The following is a 19,383-nucleotide window of genomic DNA, read 5'->3' as shown; positions in this document are numbered from 1 at the left end:
AAGAATAGTTTTTATAAATCATTTTGCATTCATTTATACAGTTTCACAGGGCGTACTAGGACCAGCGCCACAGGATCTATTGGTAATTCCTATAAAGACATAATTTTAGTGACTATTAGAGGATTGTAGAAGTGCTTTTGCTTCAGCGCAAAGTTCTCATGTCTGATCTTTGAGTTAGACATCAGGCATGGACGGCACGTCGTGCTTCCCCCTGAAAATATAAATCTCCAGCGTAATCTTCAACCTGGAGCGGAGAGAGTGTATATTCTGAGAGGCTTCAGCCCTCTTAAGACACCACATGGTGGGAGGTCTATTTTCTCTCAATCTTCCCTCTCTCCACAGGGAGTTTAGTGTGTGTGTGTGTGTGTCTGTATGAATGCATATGTGTGTGTAGGTTGAAGTTTGGGTCAGAGAGAGGGAGGGGGGCGGTAGAGTCTAAAGGAGAGAGTGTTTTCATTTCACAATAGCTGACACTCATCGGAATGACAGGGAGTAAATGAACGGGCCGTGGAGACAAACCTTCATGTCTTCATGTCTTTTATTCTGATTCTTATTCTTATTTATCAGTTAATTAAGTCGTCGGGTCTTACACAACAATATACAACAATCAGGCATAACATTATGACCACTGACAGGAGAAGTAAATAACATTGACCATCTTGGGACAATTCAGTGTTCTGCTGGGAAACTTTTGGACCTGGCATTCATTGGTGTGGATGTTACTTAGACATGTAGCACCCACCTAGACCAGACCAGGCACCCCCACCCCATAGCAATGACACTCCTTGATGGCAGCAGGATGCAGCCTGGCACAGGCACACACACAAAAATGCTTTAGGAACAACTCCAAAAAACATGAAGAACAGCACAAGGTGTTGACCTGGCCTTCAAATTCACTAGATCCCAAACTGATCAAGTATCTGTGGGATGATCCACAGAGGACCCTCCCCTCAAAGACCCCCCCACAAACAACATCCTGTTGCCAGACACCACAGGACACCCTCAGAAGGCCCATGTCCATTCTTTGATGAGTCACAACTGTTTTGGAGGCACAAGGGAGACCTACACAATATTAGGAAGGTGGTCATAATGTTATGCCTAACAGGAAACGATAAATACAGCTGTGTTCAGAAAGTCTCACCTGCAGCTAAACTCTTTTAATAAAAACCTGTTATATCTAAAAGGCAAACGACAGTCTAAAAATACAGCTACGTTCTCACTTGAGAAAGACGACATGAGAAAAACACGATTTTCAAGTAACATAGCATCATTACACAACCCTAAAGTGAAAAGTGTGAAGAGTGGTGTGTGTGTGTGTGTGTGGTGTGTGTGTGTGGTGATGGTGTAAGGGGCGGGACCGCAGCCTATCACAGTGAACCAAATATAGAAGTCCCTCGGTCTCTGGAGAGGCCATCAAGTGTCTCCTTTCTCCTCTCGCTCTGCCCACTCCAGTTGATGAACCAGACGCTGGGGGCGAAGCTCTGTTCCTCCTCGGCCTGAGGAGACGCATGGGGTGAATTTAAAATAAGCTCTCTGTAAACAAGTCTTTATGCCGCTAACAGACGTGCAGATGTGAAATTAAAATAATTAATAATTAATAATCTAGGTAGAGGGAAATGTCGTATAAATTCAGTTGTAAAAAAAAAAAAAAAAAGAGAGATAATATTAAATAGACAATTTGTTTACTCTGATGACAAAATTAATCCTTTGTTTTGGACATTTATTTTAATTAAATCATCTTAATTTTGCATTTTTTTTTGTCTTTTCTGACTGTTCAGATGACAGATACCTCTAAATGCTGTGCAATGTTGGACTTAAATAAGAAGCAGGACTTTAAATCAAGGCTAATGTTGCTCTATCTGCTGTTGCTAACACTTTTATAATATGAAATTTATAAGGTCAAAGTGTCAGTGTTATTCACCGATCAGGCATAACATTATGACCACCTTCCTGATATTGTGCAGGTCTCCCTTGTGCCTCCAAAACAGTTGTGGCTCATCAGAGAATGGACATGGGCCTTCTGAGGGTGTCCTGTGGTGTCTGGCAACATAATGTTGTTAGTGGGGGGCCTTTGAGGGGAGGGACCTCTGTGGATCATCCCACAGATACTTGATCAGTTTGGGATCTAGTGAATTTGGAGGCCAGGTGAACACCTTGTGCTGTTCTTCATGTTTTTTTTTTTTTTTAGTTGTTCCTAAAGTGTTTTTGTGTGTGTGTGCCTGTGTCAGGCTGCATCCTGCTGGGGATGGCTGCTGCCATCAAGGAGTGGGGTGGGGGTGCCTGGTCTGGTCTGGTCTAGGTGGGTGCTACATGTCTAAGTAACATCCACACCAATGAATGCCAGGTCCAAAAGTTTCCCAGCAGAACTCTAACTTGTCACAAGATGGCCGATGTTATTCACTTCTCCTGTCAGTGGTCATAATGTTGTGGCTGACCCACTTTTACTTTGTGCAGCTCTAAAGAAGTAGTTTGATTTCGGTTCACCTGCACGCTCTCAGTTCTCTCATTTTACATCTTAACTGATGATTGTTTCCAACGCCCACTAAGATATTTTCCTACAAAATCGGTTCCTAACCACTTCCAAGTCATTTTGCCTCCAAACAAAGCCATAACTTTACCGGATAACATGATTTTTTTTTTTTTCTTAAACAAATGATGCCTCTGTTATTTTGCAGAAAGCATTAACAGGATATTGATTCAGCAAAGAATCCGTGTACCTCTATTTCATCTGTTATTCTCAGAGTGTTTTATTGCACATGAAATCCAAACAAATTGGGTGATTTATAAGGAATGAAAATATCTGAGGTTTTCTCTGGGTGTGACCAGGATGGATAGGATCGGAAATTAGTCCACTGGAAGGACAGCTGAGATGCAGTTAGAGAGGCCAGAGATGGTTTGGACCATAGACTGTATACAAATATGGACAATGTCTCCTCTCTTCCTTGCATTGGCTATATAATTCCTGGGGATACTGGTGGCACCATCTTGCAACTTTGGAGCAGAAGTCTGCGCAGTATGGTCCAAAAGTGGAGCCATGCAGAGTCACGTTATCGATGACCCGTCCACACTTCCTCTAGACTCACTCACGTTTCTGTTTAATTAATACTGCACTCTGCTCTACCTCCACCGGTTACAAAGAAATGCTGGATTTTACACTGTACTTATTTATTAATCCCATGAGACAGCTTTACGGACGTAATTTGACATGCATTTTAGTGTTTTAGTTTGATGTAAGTCCCACCCACTAACATGAAGGGGGTGGAGCTTATGACATATACTGCAGCCAGCCACCAGGGGGCGCTCTACTTGCTTTGGCTTCAGTTTTGAGGAGCTATTCCACGGTCCATCTTTATACTGTCTATAGTGAATATATTGATCTCAGAATACTGAGGTTAGAGCTGTCAGGCAGGAGGCCTAGAGGAAGCAGAAGAGAAGAGAAAAACATTTCGGACTGTCAAACCTCTGCTTTCAGTGCAGCATAGGCTCATAGATGGCATACCGTAACAAGAAGCACAATACAAAAAAATGAGCATAACATCCTCTGCATAACTTTGACAACTCACAGGACACTGAGGAAGTTTCTGTCTCGGTTGTGAATTTTCTCCTGGTGAATAGCCGGCCACAAGTTCCCAGCAGTTCCATGTGGGGTGTTTTGGTATGAAGGCCGGGCCTTTGTGCGGAGAGCCTGAGGGCAGCAGAGCGTGGCTCTTTTAGGGTTTGATTTATAATTGAAAGCTGTGTTTACATCCGCTCTCCAGTCTCCATAGCACAGAGTGCAGTTCATAGCCTGGTGACGGAGGAACCCAGAAAATTGGACCCATTAAAAATGGAATCTTTTTTTTCAGGAAACTCGGAGGAAGGGGCTAAAGCTGGGTCGGTCATAGAACATGTTGTTTACATCTGGTTGTACATCACTGTGTACACTTGTGGTACTCTGAAAGGAGGGCGAGGACATGGTAAATCACCCGTGACAGCTGAGAAATTGACCACTTCTTGGCTGTAACGCATGTCTTGTGGGGAGTTGGGAGACTCTCTGGGCTGCAACGGTGGTGGAGGCTAATGAGCAATCATTACACTTGGACTACTTTGTGTAATTACATACAGACACACGCCATCTGGGGACATGCTAACACGACTGTAATGCTGCCGGTGCCTCTGCAATACCTGCTAGTATCAAAAAAGCCGTTATCTCTTCCTGCGTCACAAGCTGTTGAGGGAAAACAGCAAAATATGCAAGCATCAACATTAAAACTACACAGAAATATAACCATAATAGTATACAGAAAGGAAAGGGAGTGGTTTTTGTTTTTGCTTTTCTTTATTTGAGGAGTCAAATACTGCTTTACTGGTTCGTAAGCTCGCTGTAAATATTTGAAAATGGAGAAAACTCTGCAGCACGGCTAGAGAACAGAATCCAAACAATCTTTGTTGTCGTCAAAAAATGACTTCCTTACAAAACACAAACTCCTTGGAGTGGATGAAAAGATGATTGCACCCCTCTGAATGTTATTGCTATTTTCTAAGTGAAACGCTCCAGACTGCTAATTAGCAATAATAAAATTCAGTAGTTTCAATTCCATGCGGGCAATCTCTTCTGCTGCGTGGGTGTTTTCTTTTTCCGAATATCTTAATTTGGAATTTGGAATGTTTTGATACTGACTGTGAAATTAAGTACAGCAGTCACTCGGTGCTTTTTATGCTCCTGCAGTTGTCCATAATGGAAGTGGTATTAATAGCTGCAAAGCAAACAATAGCCCGGATGTCTGTTTTTAAAACCGAAGTGAAATAAATGTAATTTTGTAGTGCAGATCGTACGGGTAGTTATGTCAGATAGCAGTCAGGGTTTGACTGATACCAAACAAACTCGGAAACGTTAGATCACAGTGGAATTTGTATTTTCTCTCCGGTCAAAGTCAAAATCAGGAAAAGCCATCGTTACTTCTAAAAGCATTGCAAACAGTTATCCGGTTATAAGAATAAAAATGGAGGAAGTTTTAAATGTTTTCCTTTTCCTTTTCTCTCGCATCTTTAACTGGGGTAATCCTTTAAAGTTTGCTTAATTAAACTTTTTATAACATTTTGCATCATGCTGTTGTGTAATAGTTGTGACCATAGACTGTATATAAATATGGAGGACTCGTCGCCACTTCCTTGCATTGGCTAAAGGGGATATGGGCGGCGCCATCTTGCAAGTTTGGAACCAGAATCTGATCAGTACGGTCCGAGAGTGGAGCCTCTACCTCGACCAGTTAAAAGGAAATGTTGGATTATACACTGTACTTATTTACTTAGTTTTACAACTCTTACGGCCCCACGAGCCACTTTATGGAGCGGTTGGCATGATAACTGGTAGTCAAAAAAAGTTGACACTCGAATTTGCATCAACATTATATCAACTACCTAAAATAAGAGAAACCATCCTTGAAAGATGTATATTTTAGTGTTTTAGTTCGGCCCAAGTCCCATCCACTAACATGGAGGGGGTGGAGCTTATGATCTATACTGCAGCCAGCCACCAGGGGGAGCTCTACTTGCTTTGGCTTCACTTTGAAGGAGCCGTTCTGAAGTCCAACTTTATACAGTCTATGGTTGTGACCTAGAGTCCAAACATGCCCCCAAGGCTCCAGGAAGTATTGCATTTAATTAAAGCGTTATTGTGCAAATATTATTTGTGTAAACTGGGCTCTAAATTGTCTCCAAACCACCTAACGGCTTTTCCAGTTGTGTTGAAATCCTCAGCAGTTTCCATTACTGGATAGTTCAGAAAAAGCCACCTTTTGAGTTCTACCCATTCTCCTCATTTAAGGTGCACACTGGGACCGTGGGTCTTAAACATGGCAGCCACTAAGAGCTCAGTAGAAATGAATGGGGCAGTTTTCCTAAAAATTTGTAAATCGGGAAACATTGTTGGAAATTAAATTAGATTTCAAAGTTTGTGTGTGGTAGTTAGCAGCAAAAAGAAAACATGTATTGTTAACAGAGCTGTCTTAAGAGTGGATGTCATTTCCCTTTTAAAGGATTGAGATGCAGTTCAATGCTGAGTTTTTATACTTTTTAAAAGCAGAGAGTGCCATCAGGTGGCCACAATGTGCTCTACATCGTCTTTCTTTATTTTACCGTGAGGTGAGGTGAGGTGTAGTCACCGTGTAGAAGATATACTGTATATAGTTAGCGTCTGGATGAAATAAAGTGAAGGAAAACACATCATTTTTATATGTAGAAAACATATAGGTAGATTAATCCCAGCAATACAATCTAATATTTACAATTACAGTGATCTGTAGGGTAGTTTATGACATGATTGCTGTTTTACATATGATATAGATATATTTTATTACTTATAAAATCTTCTACTCTAGTTATTTGAGAAGTACCACTTATATGATGACATATGTAACACTATCAGTTCATTAAAGTCCACATAAACAAAGCAGAAACACATCTTTATATGCTGTCACTTTCTGCCTTTGTACTTTTCTTTTGGTAGAAGATCTCCATCATAAACTGAAGCTCTGTCTTGACGCAGTAGCAGTCTGCTCTTCCTCTGACGTGATCCAGGATTCCCCGGAGATCGTCAGCGCTTTGGTTCCTCTTGATCAGCACAATGGAGCAGCCGGATGGGCAGAGGAGCTCCTCTCTCTCCAGGGCCAGCAGGTCTGGAAGGTACTGCTGTGGATCGTGGTCCATCAGCACCAGACTGACGCCCTCGCCGGCCCCCTGACCGGGCCCGAGAAACGAGCGCACCGTTGGGATGGCCTCAGCCGAGCTGGAGGTCAGCACCTGAAACTGAAGAAGAAAAGTTTTGGTTCGCTGATTGAGAGCCACTGTTTCAGGGTGTGATCATCATTCCAGGTTGCACCTGGGAGTGTTTGAAGCCGGCCACCAGTATGATTTCCTCCCCGAGATCTGCTGTGACTGGGTCCAGCTCCACCGTGACGAGTCTGCCGGAAGGGGGCAGCTGACGCAGCAGGCGGACTGAGCTGTAGCCGCAGTGCATCCCCAGCTCCAGGGCCCGCAGTGGACGGACGCGCTTCACCACCTCGTCCAAAGCCTCGCCTGAGTCCGCAGAAACAAACCTGGAGTTACGGTCTTTGTCGACTTGCAACAGTGGAGTAATGCTGAGGTTTTGGATCATAAATGGAAGTTTCTGTGTTCTGCATAATACTGGACAGGGCCAGAAAGATGTCACATATAACTCATAAGAGGGAATAAGAGACAAAATACAGTAACTGCAGAATTTATAATAATACTAAATGGAATACCAGGAATTAAGACTGGTTTATACAGCGATCAGTCATAACATTATAACCACCTGTCTACTGGTACAATGTAAGTCCCCCTTGTCCTGCTAGAACAGCCCTGACCCGTCAAGGCGTAGACTTCTCTACACCTCTGAAGGTGCACCATGTTATCTGGCACCAAGATGTTAGTAGCAGATCCTTTAAGCTCTGCAAGGTGCGAGGTGGAGACTCCAAGGATCGGACTAGTTTGAGATCTGGGGAATTCAGAGGCGAAGGAAACACCTTGAACTCGTTCTTGTGTTCCTCAAAACGATTTGGAAACATATTAACAAACACATTAACTTTGAAGAGGGCATGTTCACTTTCTGCCTAATCCAACTGACAGATGTCAAAGTGATGAAATAATCAAGGTTATTTAGTGGTACGTGAAACCTCAGTATCATCAGGAGGTTGACATTTATTTGTGCAGCATGACAACAACCCAAAACATTCAGCCAGAATCATAAAGAGGTATAACCAGCCACAAGAATATGGCCTGCAGCGATGTGTCTTCAAACTTCTAGCCCCTTGTCAAACCATATGCGACTCTTACCGGTCTGTGGCCCGATGCAGAGAGTCTGGTGTGTCTCGGCATAGAGGTCATAGGTCTCCAGGACGCTGTCCGCTTTGCCGTGAGTGCAGTTGGAGAACACAAAGGCGTGGGTGCTCCTTACGCACACTCCCCCTCGCACCAACCTCAGAGCCCAGGCCAGAGCTCGGCGGCACAGTGCGGCGACTCGCGCGCGGTACCGGCTGGATAGCATGATGACGGCGGGAAGCAGCGTCACGGAAACAGCAGTCAACCACATCTTGACTGGGAGCAAGAAGCTTTAAAACCTGTGGATGAAAAGCAGAGAAGATGTCCACTTCCTTTAGATTTTAGTGAGTCTTGTTTTGATAATCAGTTTCAAAATCTAAGGTCTGATTATACTATATAATTTTAGTAAGAAAATAAACTAAATTTCCTTTATCTTCAACAGATTAAAGCCACCATTGATTTAATTCATCTCAATTTTATTTACATAGCGTCATTAACAACACAAATTGCCTCAAGACGCTTTACAACATCCAGTCCGAAACCAGACCTGAAACCCAGAGAGCAACCCTGACGGTGACGGTGGCAAAGAAAAACTCTCTTTTAACAGGAAAAAACCTTGAGCAGAACCTTAAGCTCATATGGAGGGACGCATCTGCCTAAGGCCGGCCGGGTAGAGACAGAAAAGAGAGAGAAGAGAGAGGATAGGAGGAACAAGATGAACATACTTGTGACTAAAGCGTACATGTAGAAGCTGATGATGATACAAATAAAACATTTAGTTGACATGATGTTAATAATGGGGAAATCATTGACACATATATGTGTGTGTTTGCTCTGACTGGTCACGACGACTGGAAACACGTACAAAACTCTGGTTCCTTATTAGATAGAATAAGGGGCAATAAAAAAATATATATGGTTGATGTCATTTCACTGGATGAGTGTAAAGACAAACATATTCGCCTCTGGCTCCCCCTGCAGGTACAATGTGGTCACTGTCAGGAGCCAGTGACAGACATTTGAAAGAGATAAACCACCAGCATGTAGGGGTGAGAGTCTGCAGGTGTTCCTGTCAGTTCAGCACTAGAGCAAGTGATTTCCCTGAGTTGGAACAAAAATTTGCAGATTTGAAGCCACCTTTTAAGACGCCGTTCAGTTTTATATTTTTCTAAATATGTCTGAATCAATGGTGAGGGTGTAGAGATTGTAAATTCTTGGAACTATCAGGGTACGGTCTTTGATTCTCAGCTGAAGTTTGAAATTAACTGTGTCAGTGGTCAAACGTGCCCACCAGAGAGTTCATTTATTGCGCAGGATTAATTCCTTCGGTGTCTCCAGATCTATACTCTATACTCTGTATTTGTCATATACTGAGAGCCTTCTTAGTTTGGTAGTATAACAGTGAATTGTTTAAATAATATTGTGAAAGCCTGCTCCAAAATAACTGGAATCCAAATGTGCAACTTGAACTATCTTTGGGAGAAACGTGTCTTCCGAAAAGCTAAAAGTCTGATGAACCAGCATCGAATTCGTTCTTATGCCATCAGGTCGCCTCCACTGCTACTTGCTGCCTCCTGGAAAGACAAACCGCTATGCAAGATCATTTATTATTTCAGCTATTATGCTGTTAAATACTGAGTTAAGAAAATGATTATTGACTGATCTGTTCTTGGCACAATGCACTTTAGGTAGAACGGATGTGTGCGATTCATTCATCCATTTATTTATTCAGTTATTTATTACACATCTTTTAACTTGCCACTTTGTTAACTTTTTTAGTTATTAATATGTGGTTCTAATAAGCACATATTACCTTTTATTCTGTTATTTCATATTATTAAGCTATCATTCTTTATTATTAATTATTATTATTAATTATTAATTTTATTATTCAGAAGGCTATAACTTCTGGATCTTGGAATAATACAATCAAAAAAATAAAAAAATAAAAAATAAAATAAAATAAATCACATAATCTCCATTGTTTCTCGTTCACCTGTAAGAAAATATTATTTTATCTCTAAGCTAAGGACAAATTTAATTTCTTTTGCATGATAAATATTCTCAGCTGGGATCTCTGGACGTCTTTTTTTTATTATTATTTAAAACCTGCCAACTTTAATCTTATTCATCTTTATAGAGCTGTTATACTTTATGTATAGCCCCCTGTGTTTTATCCTAAAATGCAGAAGAATAAAAAGGAAAAAAATAAAATAAAAATGACTCAAAATAAACGTTTAGCACATTGTATGCATTCATGCATCAGTAAACATTTGTAATTTGAATTTTAGTTAATTCATTTTTGAATAAAAGTAGCTTTTTTGACGTTTTTAGATCAATTACACAAAAATGAAACTTTTTAACACACACAAAACTCTATCTTTTCTGAGACAAGAGTCGTAGCATAATAGCAGTACCTGCCAAACTCCCCTGTTGTCCCTCCAAACGTTCAGAGTGTCTGTCAAACACAGGTGCTTTAATGTCCCTCCTGAAAGACAAGAGCGGGAGCATGACGAAGACAGCTTCCTGACAACTCACACTGTGGTTGTCTCGTTTACAGACCTCATGGGAACAAAGTACATAAGAAAGCCACTCCACTGTTTGGTATCCAGGAAACAGAAGCCTGAGGAACGGTGGAGGGGAGTGGCGAGTGAGCACACCTTCAGTTTAAATGAACACACACAGTGAAGGCCTGACCTGGAAACTCCTCCCTCTACTACTAATCAGTACCACTAGATTATTCCACAAGAGGTCAGCAGAGATATAAAAATATCATGAAGCTTGTAAAGAGGGACAGACTGGCTTCATTTAACACTGGGTCTGCTATAATATAGAAGGTAGAGGATCTATTATCATATACTTATAAAAATCAAACACTTGAATATGTTGAGATGATTTGTTTTGCTCCCTCAAAGGAATCAATCGATGATTTAACTGATTAAATAAACCATTTATCTCACTGCAACTTTTAGATCGGGTAGCTCCACTTCTGCCTCGGCTCTGCACTCCCACAAACAATGTTTACATGTGATCAGCTGGCGAGATGTCAAGTGGCATTACGCAACAGTTTGACGGGGTTCAAGGGCGAACTCGCTGGTGTTTTATTCCCAGCATTTGTCGATACAGAGGTCTAGAAGAGTTCAAACCGGGAATCAGAATTTAGTTTAAATTAAAGAATGTGGCATAGAGAGCTGGTGGGAGCATTTCAGAAACCACTGAGCTACTGGGATCTCTAGGGTTTACAGAGAACGGTCTGAAGAAGAGAAATTGACCAATGAGCAGCAGCAATCCGGGTGAAAATGCTTCGCTGGTGCTAAAGGTCAGAAGATAATGTAACAACAGTAACTCAGATTGACCACTTGTTACCACTGAAAAGCATCTCTGAGTGCAAATTCCTCTCAGATGTAAACAAGAAACTGAGGGTAAATATTTGCAAAGGCTTACAAAAATTGGACGACAGATGATTGGAAAAACGTCGCCTGGTCCATGAAAGCATGGATCCATCCCACCTTGTGTCAGCGGTTAAGGCTGATGCAGGTAGTGTGATGGTGTGGAGGATGTTTTCTTGACACGCTTTATGCCACTATGCACCAACCGAGTATCGTTTAAATGCCACCGCCTACCTGAGAACTAATGCAGACGCTGCTACAGCACCACATAAACAACATTTACGAGAAACGTGCAAAAGCAATTGAGATATAACGTATAACGTGCTGGAACTGTATCTGAAATCTTGATCTGAAATCTAAATGAACCTTTACTGATCATCTTTGGTGGAAAATCGAGTTAACAGAGAGTGTTTTTCATTTTCAAAAACTAGAAACCGAGTATGAGGAACAATATAATATTAGAAAGAATGCTGTGCATGTGCCAGTTGAGATATAGAGTTTAAAGCAAGTAGCAGAGGATGTAGAGACAGAAGGAAAGTGTCACAAATTTCATTATTATAAATCTATTTGTGAAAGCTAACCCAGCTGAAACATATTGCACTCATCTTTGTATTTGCTTCATTTGCAAAACTAAGTCTCTAAATCTCTGAACTCTCTCCTCTTTCTCTTGCCCCATATAGTGAAAGTGGGTGTGAGATCCCCAGCGTGTTGCTGCCCTCATTGGCTGCCGGTGGTGGAGCGCCTCTGCTCGGTGTATTTTTGGCCACAGGAGCTAATCACACTGCGGCGTGCAACTCCTGTCAGTCCGGCGGAGTCAAGCCAGACGAGAGCAGCGAGATCAGTACCGGAAGCGCGCTGCCGTCAAAATAAGGGCACACACGGAAGAGCGGGTAAGTGGCTGACAACCTGACAGTTCCTGTGCTATTTCATTGGCGTATAGGGTTTATTTGATAACTCCTTTCATTTGAATATAATTACAAATTACCAACTTGCAACATGCGTATTTGTACTTATTTTACATTTTCAAAATAATGAATTTTGCCAATGGCCTGGCATCATCTAACGGTGGGACCAGCTATAGTCCTAGATTCCTCCAGTTTTGTTTATCCAACAAATAAAGAAAAGTGGCACACTAATAATAATAATAATAATAATAATAATAATAGAGGTATGTGTGTTTGTTTTTTGGTTTGTGCCGCCAAAATAAAAACCCACAATCACTTCCGGTTACCATTTGTCATAGGCATGACGGCAGTTGGTACACTTTAGGTCTAAACTGTTTTGTTTGTTTGTTTGTGTGTCTATATCCTGGTTAATATTTATTATTTCGGGCCTTTAAGAGTCTTTTTTAAAAAAAAACTAGAAATGTCCAAACAACGGTAGGTGTTATTAAAAGACCGGAAGTATTTGTTTATTTGTGTTTGTAGAAGCAGGTGCTGATTTATCGCAACTCCAAAATGGCGAGAAACATGAACTAATGTGTCCCAGATTTTCCCGATATTATTGATTATACTATTACTATTGGTTAACCCGCTGTTTAAAATGTGTAACTTTACGAGTTAACGCTTGTAACATTGGACAGGTAAACCGTGCTAGCTAACGGTGCATTAGCATGACCGTGTTTAGCTAACGGTACATTAGCATGTCCGTGTTTAGCTAACGGTACATTAGCATGACCGTGTTTAGCTAAAGATACATTAGCATGACCGTGTTTAGCTAAAGGTACATTAGCATGACCGTGTTTAGCTAAGGGTACATTAGCATGTCCGTGTTTAGCTAACGGTACATTAGCATGACCGTGTTTAGCTAAAGATACATTAGCATGACCGTGTTTAGCTAACGATACATTAGCATGTCCGTGTTTAGCTAACGATACATTAGCATGGCCGTGTTTAGCTAACGGTACATTAGCATGGCCGTGTTTAGCTAAAGATACATTAGCATGACCGTGTTTAGCTAACGGTACATTAGCATGACCGTGTTTAGCTAAAGGTACATTAGCATGTCCGTGTTTAGCTAACGGTACATTAGCATGTCCGTGTTTAGCTAACGGTACATTGGCATGACCGTGTTTAGCTAAAGATACATTAGCATGACCGTGTTTAGCTAAAGGTACATTAGCATGACCGTGTTTAGCTAACGGTACATTAGCATGTCCGTGTTTAGCTAACGAAACATTAGCATGACCGTGTTTAGCTAAAGATACATTAGCATGACCGTGTTTAGCTAAAGGTGCATTAGCATGACCGTGTTTAGCTAAAGGTACATTAGCATGTCCGTGATTAGCTAAAGGTACATTAGCATGTCCGTGTTTAGCTAACGGTATATTAGCATGTCCGTGTTTAGCTAACGGTACATTAGCATGACCGTGTTTAGCTAAAGGTGCATTAGCATGACCGTGTTTAGCTAAAGGTGCATTAGCATGACCGTGATTAGCTAACGGTACTTTCTGGCACGTCTATACCAAATTTCTCCAGTTATTTACTCTCTCCTGTTTAGTTTCACGGCTATATAATGTAAATTTTAATTGTGTTAAGTTTTTTTTTTTAAGGTGCCATATTCATGTGGCACATTCTCGACCTTCTTGTAGCATTGACTTGTAGCGTTAGCCTTAAGCTAGCAAAGCAGCCGATTAGAAGTTAGCTCGTTTTCAGTTGGCGTGAAATGCTAAGAAAATATTTAAAGGAATCCAAATTGTGTAGTGTTTAAATGTTCTTGTTTCATGTATCGTGTATTATGTATACTTTACATGAATGTTACTTGCGTTATATTTGATTTACCTTAACTACCAATGTCATCCGCTGAAGCTTTTATTTTGAGCGCTCGTACCGGAAGTCCGTGTAGGTAAGTGACTCCGGGCTGCTCGTGTGTCCACAGACTCCAACAGGAGCGATACTGGAGAGCAGCAACTGGTTTGTACGGCTCGCTGGTGCTGGTGCCGCCGCCGCCGCTGCTGCTGCAACAACACCTACAACCCAAGAGGAGGAGAACCGGCTGACTGGAGGCGGTCCACGGCTTGATTTCGCAGGGATAACGCGGCGCCGAGCTGCTTTTACGCATTTTCAACACAGGCTTTAATAGTTGGGAGAGCGGAGCTTCCTCGCCAATGGCAAGTCCCGTCGCAGACATAGGACAGTCTCCTCATCATCATCATCATCAGGAGCAGCAGCAGCAGCAGCATCATCTCCCTGTGACCGAGTCGGCCGCAGACACCGCGTTTCTGGAGGCGCAGAAATGGATAGAGGTGAGTAGAAAAGAGGAGAAACGCTGCTTTACTTCCTCAGTGCGTTGTTTCCCTTTCTTCCGCGCAGGTGTTTTTTGTTGTCAGCGTGTGGCCTTAGTTACTGCTTTGCAGCTCGTACTTGCAGCGCCTTCCCCTTTAAAACGGGTGGCTTGATTTATTGCTTCGTCACCTGTTGAAAGGTGGTGAAAACTTCAATAATCTGACACAGAAAAAACTAAAAAAATCCCTCTTGTGCTGCTGTAAAGTTCATGTGATGTCTTGCAGCGTCCCTGCAGCCCAGTGGTGCATTTATGGTGAATGTGTTTAAGTGATTGGTGTTTTAATGTACTGCACTACAGCCTTTCTATAACTACTTGCATCATCACAAAATAGAAAGTTACATCTTTAACCTGTCATGATCATTTGTAGACGTGTTCCTCATAGGATGTTGCACCTACGTTTTTGTACCAGACCCTCCTGTATGTTGCAGCATGCCTTCAGTTGTTACTGCTGGAGGGCCATTGTACAGTAGCCGCGGCCGCTGTGGGGGCCTGGTGCCGTGTTTGGCTGCAAACAATGAATGCATCATGTGGAATGGATTTTTTTTTTTTGCCTCGTTGTGAGCCTGGTTGAACAATAATCACACAAACGAGGTTTTGTTCTGGGAGAATTTCAATCACGACACATCGCCTGCCCCGCACGGCATTTGACATCCCGTGCGGTGAGCTTTTCCTGTTGTCAGCCTTTAAAAGAAAACAAACAAAAACAGCCGGCTGGTTATCCTTTTGCATGTTGGTGGAATGCAGGTTTACGTAAAGGCTCAAGAAGAATCAGATTTTAAAGCCCGCTGTGGCAAAAGGCTTAAAGTGTGTGATTTAGCAGTGCAGTGCTGTTGGCTGGGATTATGGGGAACAATCTGGGCCCCCACTAACTCTTACCTGGTTTATATTTAACTAATCCCTGATGAATTCAATGTAGAATCATGTCCTCTCAGTGCTACCCATAAAACACTGATTAAAGTCGCACCTAGATGGCTAGATAGACGCAATAGATGTTTGGTTAATTGGTGAAGACTAAAACAGTTGATAATGCACAACCATACCAACATTTATTCACTTTAAATGTCTAGAACGTGATTATTTGCTGATTCTTTTTAAGTAACATTGGCTACGATTACATGGATAATATTTCTTCAACCTGATTATTATTATTTGCTTTCACATTATCCAAAACCTTAATCAGAATGTAACTTTTTTGAATTGTGCAAAGCATTTATGCCAGCTGTGATGCATCAAATCTGCCAAAATTGCTTTTTTTTCCCCCCTAGCTTTATTGACAATTTATTCCATAAATGAATATGTCCAGGACAGATTGTGATGGAGCCACGTTTTTAATGGTGCTGCCAACATTGATTCTGGCTTTGTTCATGTTTTCAAACACAACTTTTTGTTTCACTGACGTGGCCTTGGGGAACTTTAATGACAATTTTCAGCAGTTTTTGATCGTTAACTGACTGAATAATGAATGGGTAGACTTATCTGTAATGGAATTCTACTTAATTGATGTCGGTTTCAGAGATTGGTTCCTTTACTTGTTTAAATAACTTGAATCTTAGGCCTCGTCCACACGTACGAAAACGATCTTTTCCCTCTCCGTTTTCGATCATCGTTTCAAGAAATATCCGCGTCCACACGGATCCGTTTCAGCACGACCGAAAACGCTACTTCCTATTCCAGGCCTATAGGTGGCGCTGTTTCAATTTCAGAAATTCACCAAAAACGGAGAGGAAGAGGCGGAGCATGCGCACAAATCTTGAGCGCTGTTTACAATTTCGCCTTTTTTGCTCAGCGTGGTGGCACAGGAGCATGATATTTTTCCCTGGTAACCCTAATAGGCTCAATATCGTCTCCAGCATGAAAACTAGCATGTAGTCCGCCATTGTTGTTGATGTTGTTACGAGACGTCTCGCGGGAGGTGGAAGGCTGCTCGGGAGTGTGGCGATGACGTCATCGTATTCCCCGTTTTCGCCGTCCACATGAAAACGCAAGAGCTGCGTTTTCGAGTTTCTCCACCCTGGGACCCGTTTTCAGAAAAGTGCGTTTTAGGGCAATGCGTTTACAGGATACGTGTGGACGAAAGGCCAGAACGATGAAAAACTTCTGCGTTTCGGCGTTTCCGTGTGGACGGGCCCTTATTCACTTTTATTTGTGTTTGGAGATTTCTAGCTCACATAAAACTGACTGAGCCATAAATTTGACCAAGTATCTGCCGACTATCAATTCTGATACCGCAGTGTGTTTATTGTACGGTTTAATTTGTCTCATCCAGGTCATAGTATAGAGACGGCAGGACTTGTTGAATTTTCTTGAAGACTATTCCAAGTGACTTCTTCAGTTCTACAAGAGCAGTGGGGAGTTTAGGAACTTTATTTGGAACACCTGTGGGTGGTGCTCACCTGAGACTCGCATGATTAAGGTCTGTTAACAACCAGTTAAAACCGAAGAGGGCTCCTGGATGACTTGTCTTCCAAGAAAACTCAAGAAGTCCAGTTGCCTTTGTTTGTGCTTGGATACTGCTCCTTGATTGTGTTAGAGATTTACAACCAGCTTGACATCAGCCGGCACTTACATATTGATCTAGGATTGCTTTTACTTCCAGTATTATTAACTATCTGTCTCACTTAATTCAAATGACATACCTGAAACTGGGTGTGCACGACAAGACTTTTTAAAAACAGCCCTTTGTGTTTCATTAGCTTCATTAAAAAAAAAAAAAAAAAAAAGACAGATCCTCTTTAAGACTGCCAGGCGCCATTACAGGCCTATTTAGCAGCTCCAAACTCCTCGGAGGCCCATATCACATCTTTAAAAAGCCACTACTGACCTAGAATCAGCGAGCCAGATCAGGGCTGAGAGCTGACAAAAAGGGCAGGAGTGAACCGACACCGCTCGTGTGTTGTTCTTCTTTCCCCCCTTCCACCTCTTGGGGAATGGTTTCATTATCTGCACACACCTGGGGACGGCTCTTAAAGTCACCTGAGGGGACCAGAGAGAGGGGTCACCGGCGCTCCTGATTGAACGTAAAGCCGCAGTCAGCATCCCGGCGACCAGTGCTAGACTGCTAATGCTCATCCGCTGTGTTGTGATATCATGTCAGGCCCCCGAGGCTGCAGAGATTATAACAACAGGCCCATTGTTGGGCGTTCATTGTCTGCAGCAAATCGAAACGTGCAGTGACATAGTTGTGACCTGTGTGCTTTGTGTTGGTGCGGCTGGAAACTAAGCTTTGTGCTTTTATTTTGTTTGTTTTATTTCATTTTAGAGATCTGCTGTCATATCACCAGCCGAATAAAACAGGATATATACGTTTTTTAAATGTTCATTCAGCATGATATTTTGTTCCAAAGGCAAGTCATGCCCAACAATAGATATCCACGTTATGTACACAAGAAAACACTCTTAAAAGACAGACTTGTCTTGCAAAGAACATGCTTGATTATTGCCGTTTTAGGCCCTTTTCTCACCCACTATGATTGTTGGTTTATTTTTATTATAAAATATGGAGCAGCCTCCACTTAATTTTAGTTTGTTTTGACAGATGAGAGTAATTTACAATCTGCGGTGCGCTAGGTAACCACACAGAGACCCCTTGCAACTGCGGCTAAAAGGCAGATTTATGCTGCTCTGGCAGCCTGTAGTTGGTGGTCCCGCCATAGCTGCATCCGGAGCAGGAACTGATTTATAGTCCAGTGTTGGGATTTTTACCCTGTTGATTGCTGAAGCAGTAAATGGATGTGTCCTGAGTTTATTAGGCCGTGTCATGCATTTATTACATGTTTAAAGTTATTCTTTACACATGATGTGACGTAGAGCGCTCATGGGAGTGTATGTTTAGGTGATGTGGACTAAAAATAAAATCGCAGTTTTATTCACGTCAAATTCTTTTTGTGATTTTACTAGGTTTTAGGGTTAAGCAATTAAATCAACAAAGGCAAACTTGATTTTGAAGCTCTCTAGCGATCTTTTCGTGTGCTCAGTTGTACATGTGAAACAAGGCAACTCAACTCAAAACACTTTCAGCTTGGTAGCACATACCTTGCATTGGAAGTTTTCAGCATATGGATAAACCTTTTTCCACTGGATAAATGGGCAACATATCTTTGTCTTTAGGAATAAGCACCACAACTGCATCCGCTTTCCACCAGGGTCCTTTTCTTGTCGTATGGGATACAGTTCTTAAATTAAATGGCTAATATTGGCTACTCTCGATGTTGTGTTTTGCTACTGCCGCAGTCTCGTGCATCGTCTCGTGACGAACAACATTTCTCCCACTTTTAGTTTGAGATGCAGAAATGCATCGGTTGTTCTGTTGTCTTTAGTTGCAGCAAACTTGTGAAAAGGTTTGATGCCGCAAGACTGAACCAGTGCCAGACTACTGACGAGAGTTTGCCTTTTTTTTGGGGAACAAAGTCTTCTCGGCTTGCTGACATGCTGCGTGCGCCTGTGGGAAGTAAATAGAAAAGTAAATAAAGTATAGATGTTGAGTAATACTGAATTGAAGTCATGCTTCACCATGCTTCATGTTTTCCTCAGTCTGTACTATCAGTGGAAACGTAATTGAGGAAACACAAGCAGACTTAGCTGAGCGCTCTTTGTTTTATTAGTCATCTTTGAGAAAATCTAATCAAAATCAAACATAGAAGTACATTTTTCATCCCCGGAGCTCCAAACCCTTATTATTCAATTTGAATGACTAATTATTCCCTGTGAAATGCATCGCCATGGGAACCGCGCTCAGACAGATGCCATCCAGTCCCAGCACCTTGATGAAGCGTTCACACCTGCACTCATTGCTTCCTTGATGGCCGCTTCCTCTCACCGTCTCGTCACTAACGGCGTCGCTAATGACGGCGTTTAGGCTCCTCTGAACTTCAGAAGAGACTGAGCGGCCCTT

At 42.0% G+C, this 19,383-nt stretch overlaps 2 protein-coding genes across 7 annotated transcripts in view; one reads left to right on the top strand and one right to left on the bottom strand.

Moving 5' to 3' along the window:
* Positions 1 to 6,190: 6,190 nt before the first annotated feature.
* On the bottom strand, positions 6,191 to 14,105 carry LOC311492158 (transmembrane O-methyltransferase homolog). Its single transcript, XM_084550348.1, has 5 exons — positions 13,988 to 14,105; positions 10,236 to 10,306; positions 7,834 to 8,117; positions 6,860 to 7,056; positions 6,191 to 6,786 (listed from the first exon to the last, which is right to left on the bottom strand). Exons 3-5 carry the CDS (start codon positions 8,087 to 8,089, stop codon positions 6,445 to 6,447), a joined length of 795 nt encoding a protein of 264 aa, XP_084406474.1. The 5' UTR covers positions 8,090 to 8,117; positions 10,236 to 10,306; positions 13,988 to 14,105; the 3' UTR covers positions 6,191 to 6,444.
* The window catches only part of LOC311492156 (LIM and calponin homology domains-containing protein 1-like), a 93,256-nt gene continuing 87,929 nt past the window's right edge, over positions 14,057 to 19,383 (top strand). For 2 of the 6 annotated variants that reach the window (XM_084550344.1, XM_084550342.1), the window contains exon 1: positions 14,063 to 14,451. In XM_084550344.1, the coding sequence (XP_084406470.1) occupies positions 14,314 to 14,451 (138 nt within the window). In that variant the 5' untranslated portion in view covers positions 14,063 to 14,313. Of the gene's footprint in view, positions 14,452 to 19,383 lie in introns of all 6 variants that reach the window. The other 4 variants (XM_084550341.1, XM_084550340.1, XM_084550343.1 and 1 more) reach the window with 4 other exon arrangements.

Source organism: Chelon labrosus (genome assembly GCF_963514085.1).
Source record: "Chelon labrosus genome assembly, chromosome: 8".
Taxonomy (NCBI): Eukaryota; Metazoa; Chordata; class Actinopteri; order Mugiliformes; family Mugilidae; genus Chelon; species Chelon labrosus.
This window is presented reverse-complemented; position numbering and strand designations above follow the sequence as displayed.

Excerpts from the sequence above, each read along its gene's own strand:
- LOC311492158 (XM_084550348.1), bottom strand. The coding sequence starts at position 8,089 with ATGTGGTTGACTGCTGTTTCCGTGACGCTGCTTCCCGCCGTCATCATG. Across the intron at positions 7,057-7,833 it reads CTGCATCGGGCCACAGACCG|GCGAGGCTTTGGACGAGGTG; the intron begins GTAAGAGTCGCA and ends CTGCGGACTCAG. Across the intron at positions 6,787-6,859 it reads CCGGCTTCAAACACTCCCAG|TTTCAGGTGCTGACCTCCAG; the intron begins GTGCAACCTGGA and ends TTTCTTCTTCAG.